Source organism: Microcaecilia unicolor, chromosome 12 (assembly GCF_901765095.1).
Source record: "Microcaecilia unicolor chromosome 12, aMicUni1.1, whole genome shotgun sequence".
In the NCBI taxonomy this organism is placed as follows: domain Eukaryota; kingdom Metazoa; phylum Chordata; class Amphibia; order Gymnophiona; family Siphonopidae; genus Microcaecilia; species Microcaecilia unicolor.
Genome location: NC_044042.1, coordinates 107,022,852 through 107,032,557, shown reverse-complemented (window position 1 = coordinate 107,032,557; position 9,706 = coordinate 107,022,852). Strand labels below are relative to the sequence as shown.

The following is a 9,706-nucleotide window of genomic DNA, read 5'->3' as shown; positions in this document are numbered from 1 at the left end:
TTTAGGAAGTTGTCAAACTTTTTTAAACTCTGCAGTGCTAACTGCTTATCATATTTCTGACCTTGTGTATTTAGGTGCATTTCAGCCACACAGTTTTTATAAAACCATTTTCCACATGGAAAAATGTAATATGCAAATATTTAGGCATGCATGGGATCTTCATAAATAACTATGCTGGAGTCCTTTTACTAAGCTACAGTAAAAATGTCCTTAGTGTGGCCCTTACACGGGTCATCTTCCTGTATGCTAAGGCCATTTTTTTTACAGCAACCAGAAAATGACCAATTTTTTTCAGTTGATGGCCATACGCTAATGTTAGATGCAAACTACAAAATTAATGAGAAAAAGAATCTAACAGATGCTTAACCATATCAATGAAAAAAAGCTTCTTTATATTCTTATCTGGAAGCAATGAAAATAGTATGCAGGCAGGAAAAAGCCTCAAGAAGCTCACAGCTAATGGCTGAAAGAGCAGGGCTTCTACATCATTGGCAAAAAAAACCTCCCTGGTAAGTTTAATTCCTGATTGCAAAGTTTTTAACTGACCAAAAGTTGTCAAAAGTAACAGCTTAAAATACTTAGCTAGCTGTATTGGCTCTAGTCTTTCTTCCAGTTACATCAAAATTGGACTGTGGCCAGCATTTCGTTAAGCTGCGTCAGGGTCAATAGGTCAGAAAATATAAACTCTGTTCAAAAATTGATGGAACCGTGGAGACCGATTGACCCTGACGCAGCTTAATGAAACCCTGGCCACCGTTGATCAAGGTCTGATTTTGATGTAGCTGGTAGAAAGACTAGAGACTGTACAGCTAAGTATTATAAGCTGTTAATTTTGACAGTTTTTGGTCAGTTAAACTTTGCAATCGGGAATTAAACTTACCAATGCTGAAGAAACCCTGCTCTTTCAGTTATTAGCTATAAGCTTCTTGTGGCTTTTTCTTCCCTGTATATTATTTTCATTGCTTACCAGGGGTGTGCTGGTAAATTTTTAACAGGCTCTTTCTCCGGACGTAGCCAGCTCTGCAGTTGGAAGGGCCGGGGGGGGGGGGGGGGGGGGCAACACTTGCCTCTCTCTCCTCCCTCCCTTTGTGCGGGCACGCTAGGCATACCTTTGCTGGCAGCCACCACTCCCAACGTCTTGCTCTGAGCAGCATGCTGGAACTTCTCTCACATGCTCGAGAAGTCCTAGCCTGCTGCCCAGAGCTGGAAACAAGGAGCGGGGAGCAGCAGTAGCCTATTTACTTGGCTGGCAGGGCTCAGCATCCCCACCAGCAAAGTAAAAGAGAATTCAGCAGGGGGCCCAAGCCCACATTTTGGGAGCCAGTTCTTAAAGTAGCCATAGAGGGCCCTACTTTAACAACCGGCTCCCAAAATTCTTAAAAACTTAACAACCGGCTCTTGCGAGCCTGTGAGAGCCTGCTCCAGCACACCACTGTTGCTTACATACACTAATGTTGCCATTACTGTGCGGACATTAACAAAAAATACCAAATGAGCCAATACTGCCACCCATTTTGTAGGCAGTAAGGGCTTGTGCAGTAATGTTGCTGCAGTAACTGAGTTGCATTGTCACACTCATTCTCGGCCTCCAGAAGTGCCACCTGCAAGAAAAATTCCGATTTTTTTTAAGCATGTGGTTTGTACGTGCACGTTTATGATTTTTACCACAGGATGCCTCACTGCGGTAAAACTTTTTGTTTGTTTTTTTAAAGTTGTGGTAAACACTCACTAGTACTTATCACAGGTTAGTAAAAGACCCCCCTTATCAAAGCTGTACTGAGATATTAGACTTCTCTTGCCATTAGGGAAGCCTGAAAAAGAAATGGCAAATGTTACCACCCCTCTCGGCTGGACTGTAGTGATGTCCTCCCAGATACCTGATGTTTGTAGTCGTGGCGAATATCCAGGGAACACGCACTCACAGCCGAGGGAGTGGAACAAATAAACTAACCTCATCCGTTACTCTCAAAGAATAAAGGAGGAAAAGAAGCTAAATTTAGGATTTGTCCCTGATATGGAAGAACCGTACCTTCAGATTTGCAAGGTATCTTTTTCTTTCTTGAATACAAATGCAAGCAAATTTTCATTCAAATCAACTCAAATTCACAATTAGTATGTGGCTTAATACTACTACTACTACTACTTAACATTTCTAGAGGGCTAATAGAACTGCAATAACATATTCAACATTCAAATGTAGAACTACAGGTATACCCTTTACTTTTTCTGTTTCTTTCAACAAAATCACCTAAAAAGGCAGGGGAAAAACCCTTTCAGATAAGTATTTAAATTGTCTTTTATCAAAATTAGATATTTGTTGTTGTTCTCCTTTCCTGGCTATTAATGTAAGAATTTGAGTCTTTGTTTATGCAGGGGTCTCACTGAAACCAGAACACTTAGGCCAGTCAGGAAAGTATGGATTCTTTATATTTGATGCTGTTCTGTTCTTTTGTTTTTTCCCCTAAAATGTTGTAAACAAAAAGAAACGTATGTCTTTCAACACCCTTTTGCAAATGTCACTTAGCTGTAGTTGAATTGATTTTAGGTGATTTCTTTCTTGCGTTGGAGCTCAGCCAGAAATCCTGCAGAGGATAATTCACAGATTTCTTCTTCCTAAACCTCACATTAATAAAATCAAATAGGAAGCAAAACCCTGACTACCTAATGATTCCACTCATTCCTCTGGGACATTTAAGGAATAATACTGTGGCTTACTTACTAATCAAAATAAACTTAACAAAATATCCTTTTCTTTCAAACCTGTGCTTCACTGTTTTTCCCTATTCTAAAAAGAGTAGGCAGCCGTGTGTCCACCTAGGCCTAGATGCACTAAACTTTAACGACCCTTTAACGAAGAATTTTCGAACCGTGGCATGCATTAAAGGCCATTTTCCGACGACGGTAGCAGAAAACGGAATGCAGATGAGCAAATTGTGTAGAAACCCTATTAAAATGAGATGCATCAAAGTTTTTTCCGACTACCCTAACGCTGGAAAACTGCCGGAAAGCTAACGACAGGTTTGTACCTGTTGTTAGGGCTGTGCTACTAAAATCTTCAATGTAAACCCCCCCTCCCACCAAAAAAAGTGAGGGGGCGAAAACGCGCGTCATGGGCGTCTTTTATTGACGCCCGAGGTCGCTGCTGCTCCCCGCTCCCCTGCATCAATATAAAAGTGAAAAATAAAAAGGTTCGGGAGGGGGCAAAGGCGCTCGTCAGGAGCGTCCTTTATGGACAGCCTTGCCCCCCCCCCTCCCGTTGTTGCCGCCGCTCCCCGCTTCCTCCCTCAGCATTAAATTAAAAAACAAAACAAAAATCAAAGCTTTAGGATCCCCGGCCCCCCTCCCTTCCTGTCTCTCAACTCTTTCTCCACACAGCCCCGTCTCCTGCCATCATCCGCCCCCCCCCCTCCGCATTATCGGGCCCGTGCAGCGCCTCTCATCTCTGTATGAAGGTGCTGCATGGGCAAGAAGGCCATCAGATCGCTGACTGTAGTCTTCAGGACGTCTCTCTCCTTTGTCTTCCCTGACCTGGGCCTGCCCCCCATCTGACATAAGAAACATACATCAGACAGGGGCGGGCCCAGGTCAGGGAAGACGAAGGAAAGAGACGTCCTGAAGACTACAGCGATCTGATGGTCTTCTTGCCCGTGCAGCGCCTTCATACAGAGGTGAGAGGCGCTGCACGGGCCCGGTAATGCGGAGAGGGGGCCCGGTGGAGGGAGGGATTGGCGGCAACAACCTCAGGGGGGTGACGGGGGAGGAGGATGGCGAGAGGCAGGGCTGTGTGGAGAAAGAGTTGAGAGACATGAAGGGAGGGGGGCCGGGACTCCTAAAGCTTTGATTTTTGTTTTGTTTTTTAATTTAATGCTGGGGGAGGAAGCGGGGAGCAGCGGCGAACACGGGCGGGTGGGGGGGGGCAAGGCTGTACATACAGGACGCTCCTGACGAGCGCCTTTGCCCCCTCTCGATCCACGTGTTTGTGTTTTGGATTTTTTGGTTTTTTTGTTTTTTTGACGTTTGTGGCATGCGCAGAGCAGCCAGCATAAGGCTTGGCTGCTCTGCGCATGCTTTAGGGGCCGATTACCGACGTGGATTCTACCGGTTTTGATGCATTGCACTTTCAAATACCGCACCGAACATGTGCGACTTGTTTTTATGGTGCATTGTTCGTTTTTTAAAATTCGTTAAGGACTTTTATGTTTTTGATTTTTTAACATTTGGTTGATGCATCTGGGCCTTAGTACCTTAGCATACAGACTCTCATTCAAACTTCCATGACTTTAAATTCCCTATAGCTTAACCATTCCAATCACTGTATGCAGAGACATACCTCTTCTTCACTCCAAACCAAATTAAATATGGTTTACAATTTCTCACTGCTTTCTCACTCACCCAAAACACATCAGTTTTCCCCAATTGGATTAAACAATACAGCTATGAAAAGGGGCTGTTTATTTAAGTACTCACTTTTCAGCCTATTTCTCACTGTTAATTCCCTATTCTAAACTGCTGCAGAAGGCTCTGGCACTGCATTCAGGGATCTTACACAGTAACACATTCCCTCCCAGAAATGCCAAAAGATCATCCCGAAAATTTCTTAATCTACACTTCCCCAGTTGTAAAGGACTAAAATACAAACTTGTACTCGCGACCTCCTTCTCCTATATGAGTACGCAGTTGTGGAACGCACTACCAGCAACCTGAAAGCAATCAACGAAATATCCAACTTTCGTAAATCCCTGAAGATGTACATCTTCAATAAGACCTACAAAGAGACCCCATAGCTTAACTATACCACCTCACCAATCCACTCTAATACTAAAATCATCTTTCTATACCTATTTTATTAATACTTCTTTCCATCCTTAATCTCTTTGCATCAGCAATTGTATCTACATCCTGGTATGGCAATACCATAACAGACCTCTGTAAGCTACATTGAGCCTGCAAATAGGTGGGAAAATGTGGGATGCAATAAATAAATAAATACAACATTCCATCCCACAAACCTCACATAAATACATAACTTTACCCTGCATAGTTATCAAATCAATCTTGAGAATACAGCACACTCATACAAAAGCAGTGCTAGACTTTCTTTCATCTGCAGTCTGGTTCCAAACCCTGCACTATTATTATTATTATTATTATTATTATTATTAGCATTTGTGTAGCGCTACCAGACGCACGCAGCGCTGAACACCTGATACAAAGAGACAGTCCCTGCTCAAAAGAGCTTACAATCTAAATAATACAGACAGACAAGACAGTTACGGGTAAGGGAAGTAATGGGTGAGAAGGAAGGGAGGGACAAGGGGAGGGCAATTGTGGCTAGGAGCTAAAAGCAGTAGTGAAAAGGTGGGTTTTCAGCATAGATTTGAAAACAGGTAGAGACGGAGCTAGACGTATAGGTCCAGGAAGTCTATTCCAGGCGTAAGGAGCCGCGAGAGAAAAGGAGCGAAGCCTGGAGTTAGAAGTGGAGGAGAAGGAGGACGACAAGAGAGATTTGTCAAGCAAGCGGAGTTCACGGGGAGGAATGTAGGGAGAGATGAGAGCGGAGTGGTAATGGGGGGGCTGCAGAGTGGATGCATTTAAAGATCAGTACGAGAAGTTTAACCTGAATGCGGAAGCAGACAGGGAGCCAGTGAAGTGACTTGAGGTATAGATAGGTCTGCACTGATCACAGAACAGAAACACACAACACACCTTTCACACAGACAAAGCCTAAAGGTTTCCTTTTTCAGATATCAAATTCACCTTCAACCTCCCCTCTATCACACTTTTCACCCTTTCTTCTGACACCCTTATGATTTTTCTCATTTAATACACTTACAAGCAGGAATCACAATCTCCCTCTCTGTATTTCAACTGTTCACTTCAGCATTCATACCTTTCCCAAATAAAACTTCAAACTATTTTCTTTCTTTCTCACAGACCACCACCAACACGCTTTTTCTCACTCTCGGTGCCTCAACCTTCTTTTCTCTTCCAGCTCAGGCTTGCCAAATTGAAAAACAAATTTCCCACACAAAACCCCTCCCCCGCCGTCATCACCCTGCCCCCGCCGTCATCACCTCCACCCCGACGTCACCAGCCCTGCCCCCAACATCACTAACCACGCCCACCACAACGGTCAAAAATTTCCCGCAGCGGGTCACGGAAAGCCGCCCAATTGGGCGGGAAAACCGCAACCTTGGCAACAGTGTTCCAGCTCAGAAGTCTCCCTAGCAATTCACCCCCTCTAGAGGAACATCTGACATCCCTCAACCAATCAGCCTGTCAGAAAAAGACAGGGTTTTTTTCCTTATCTGTTTTAGAATCTTGACTGTCCTAACATTGTTAAAAGTGTACGCAAAAACGGCGATAATGGGCTTGCGCGCTCGTGTTAACTTTTGATCATGTGGGCCTGAATCTCCATTTGGCTTCCCCTTCCCCCATAGAAGTTAATGCAAAATTTACTATATATAGAATTTTAAAGTCAATTTTAACCTAACCTGTACCCAAAACACCAACAAACATTTTATAGTACAATCCCCACCTAATCATGGGTTATTCTTTTGTTAAAAAAAACATATGTAAGAAACATCTCACAATTTCTTCACCTAACTCTATTAAAAATTCCCATACTAAATTTAAACCTTTTCCAGCCAGCACCCATCCACCCAAACCCCGAAAAGGCCTCCCCAGAGCCCCAGGTAAGAAAAAAAAAACATTTAATATATTTCTTACCATATATTACACAAAGGCCACCAGCTCCATATCAGTGTCCCGCCCCGACCCCCAGTACATAAGTATTGCCATACTGGGTCAGACAAAAGGTCCATCAAGCCCAGCATCCTGTTTCCAACAGTGGCCAATCGAGGTCACAAATACCTGGCAAGGTCCCAAAGAGTAGCAACATTCCATGTAGAACTGCAAACAATAGCAAGATTCTGGAATCCTAAAGAGTAACAAGATTCCATGTAGAACCCCAAAGAGTAGTAACATTCCATTCAGAATCCCAAGTCCCAAGTACAGAAGTATTGCCATACTGGGAAAGACCAAAGGTCCATCAAGCCCAGCATCCTGTTTCCAACAGTGGCCAATCCAGGTCACAAATACCTGGCAAGATCCCAAAAAAGTACAAAACATTCTATACTGCTTATCCCAGAAATAAGCTGTGGATTTTCCCCAAGTCCATTTTAATAGTGGCTCTGTCTCTTGGTGGCCCTGACGTCCTCCTTTTTATGTATATCAATGTTTGCTAAAGTTTTTCTCCTGCTCAGACAACTTATAAAAAAAGTGTGACTTCTCTGAAAGCCACAGCTATCAGGCCCTTGGAAGATCTTGGGTACAGCAGGGGCATAGCCATACCTCGCGGTGGGGGGGGGGGCACATTATGGTCTGCCCGCTCTGCCGCTCCCCCACCCACTGCTGCAGCAAATACCTTGGTTGGCGGGGATCCCCAACCCCTGCTAGCTGAAGCACTGTCCAGCGCCGATCTCCGGCGCCGCTGCATTGCCTGCCCTGCTCTGTCTTCCCCTCATGTCCGGCACGCTGCTTTTATGATTTCACTAAAAGGAGCGTGCCGGACGTGAGAGGAAGACAGAGCAGGGCAGGAAACGCTGTGATGCTGGAGACTGGCACTGGACAACGCTTCAGCTGGCGGGGGTTGGGGACCCCCGCCAGCAAAACCAGGGGCCCAGAGGAAATTTGGGGAGGGGCCAGGCCCCCATGGCCCCACGTAGCTACGCCACTGGGGTACAGGAATTGAATGGCTCATAATTCTTCTGTTTCCTTTCTTTTCAGCCGGATCGAGAGGTGGCGAGGAGCCAGGGGTTGCAGTTCGCTAGGAAACACTCCATGCTCTTTATAGGTACAGTCTCTGCTTAATGTGCTGGGTGTCTGACACCGGGAACTCCCTATTTTCAACTGCAGATCTAAATATTATGAAGTAGGACACGCTACAGGGCTGCGTTCGGCACCTAACCCTTACCGTTCAGTGAATCCAGACTGCCCCAATTTGACTGCCCCTATCGGACCGACCGTTCACTTGTCTATTAGATTGTAAGCTCTTTGAGCAGGGACTGTCTCTCTTTGTTAAATTGTACAGCGCTGCGTAACCCTAGTAGCGCTCTAGAAATGTTAAGTAGTAGTAGTAAGTAGTGAAAGGCTTTTTCTTTCATGTGCTGAGGTTTGGACAGACCTAAGGGTCAATGCTGAAGACTACCACTGAATGCTCAGAGGGCTTGACCAGAAGCTTTAATGTGTGCCCTAAAGATGGCTGCAAATTGTATTGAACTGGATGTTAATGAGGTCAATACGTATTCCTTCCAATACAGAGATGGAAGCATTGTAGTGCGCAGAAGAAACAATGACCAATGATCTGGGGCGTGCTGGTAAATTTTTAACAGGCTCTTTCTCCGGACGTAGCCAGCTCTGCTGGGGAGGGGAGGGGAGGGGAGCAACACTTGCCTCTCTCTCCTCCCTCCCTTCGTGCGGACACATTAGGCATACCTTTGCTGGCAGCCAATAAATGGACTGCCACCACTCCCAACGTCTTGCTCTGAGCAGCATGCTGGAACTTCTCTCACATGCTCGAGAAGTCCCAGCCTGCTGCCCAGAGCTGGAAACAAGGAGCGGGGAGCAGCAGTAGTCTATTTACTTGGCTGGCAGGGCTCAGCATCCCCACCAGCAAAGTAAAAGAGAATTCAGCAGGGGGCACAAGCCCACATTTTAGGAGCCAGTTGTTAAAGTAGCCATGGAGGGCCCTACTTTAACAACCGGCTCCCAAAATTCTTAAAAACTTAACAACCGGCTCGTGAGAGCCTGCTCCAGCACACCACTGCCAATGATGCTGAAAAACTTTCAATGGAGGTTCTCCAAATTGGAGGAACATTAAATTCCCATGACCAAATAACAGAAAAACAAAAGGAGTGACCAGGCTATCCAGAAACAGATGAGGAAACTTCAATTGACGATAAAACAGTTTATTGGTAAAGATTCAACACAATACCGTGTTTTGGCAGTTAGACTGCTTCGGGCGTCTAATTAAACGAAAATAAAGTATATTCATGAAAATATTAAATAACACAAATATTATTTTCATTAATATATTTGTATAAGTATTTGTTGTCAATGTTTTATGCTTTGTCGTCCTGAAGCAGGCTAACTGGCGAAACACGGTACCGTGTCAAGTCTTCACCAAGAAACTGTTTTCCCATCAATTGAAGTTTACTTGTCCATTTCTGGTCGGCCTGATTTAGTTCCTAGTCCTTTTGTTTTGCTGAAAAGCTTTCACCAGGTCGGGGGACAGTTTTGAGCAGAGGGATTTCTTGTTGCGTTGCACTGCAGGTTTTTTTCATTTTTTGCAAGCAGAAGGAAGCCCCTAAAAGTTTTGAAGCGAGAAACAAATGTGTGCGAGTCGGGCAAAATCAACGACTTTGAAAGAGCACTTCAGCGCCTGTTTTTCTGTGCTTAAACATGAGCCCTTCAAAAATGTAAAGTGCCGCTCCCTTCACTAAAGTGAGCATGCAGGGTGTGAGGGGAAGAGACAGCAGGGCAGGCAACGCGGCGGCGCTGGACAAAGGCTTCAGTTGGCAGGGGTTGGGGACCCCCCACCAGCCAAGGTATTTGCCACAGCAGTGGTTGGGAAGCGGTAGGGCAGCAGACCAAAATGTGCCCCCTCCCACCACGAGGTCTGGCTACATCCCTGGCATGTGCCAAT

At 45.1% G+C, this 9,706-nt stretch overlaps 1 protein-coding gene across 1 annotated transcript in view; it reads left to right on the top strand.

Moving 5' to 3' along the window:
- Window positions 1-9,706, top strand: part of LOC115481995 (ras-related protein Rab-18A-like) — a gene marked incomplete in the record, with an annotated part of 104,465 nt that overhangs the window by 23,826 nt on the left and 70,933 nt on the right. The window contains 1 exon segment of the mRNA XM_030221515.1: window positions 7,789-7,855. Within this exon segment, the coding sequence (XP_030077375.1) occupies window positions 7,789-7,855 (67 nt within the window).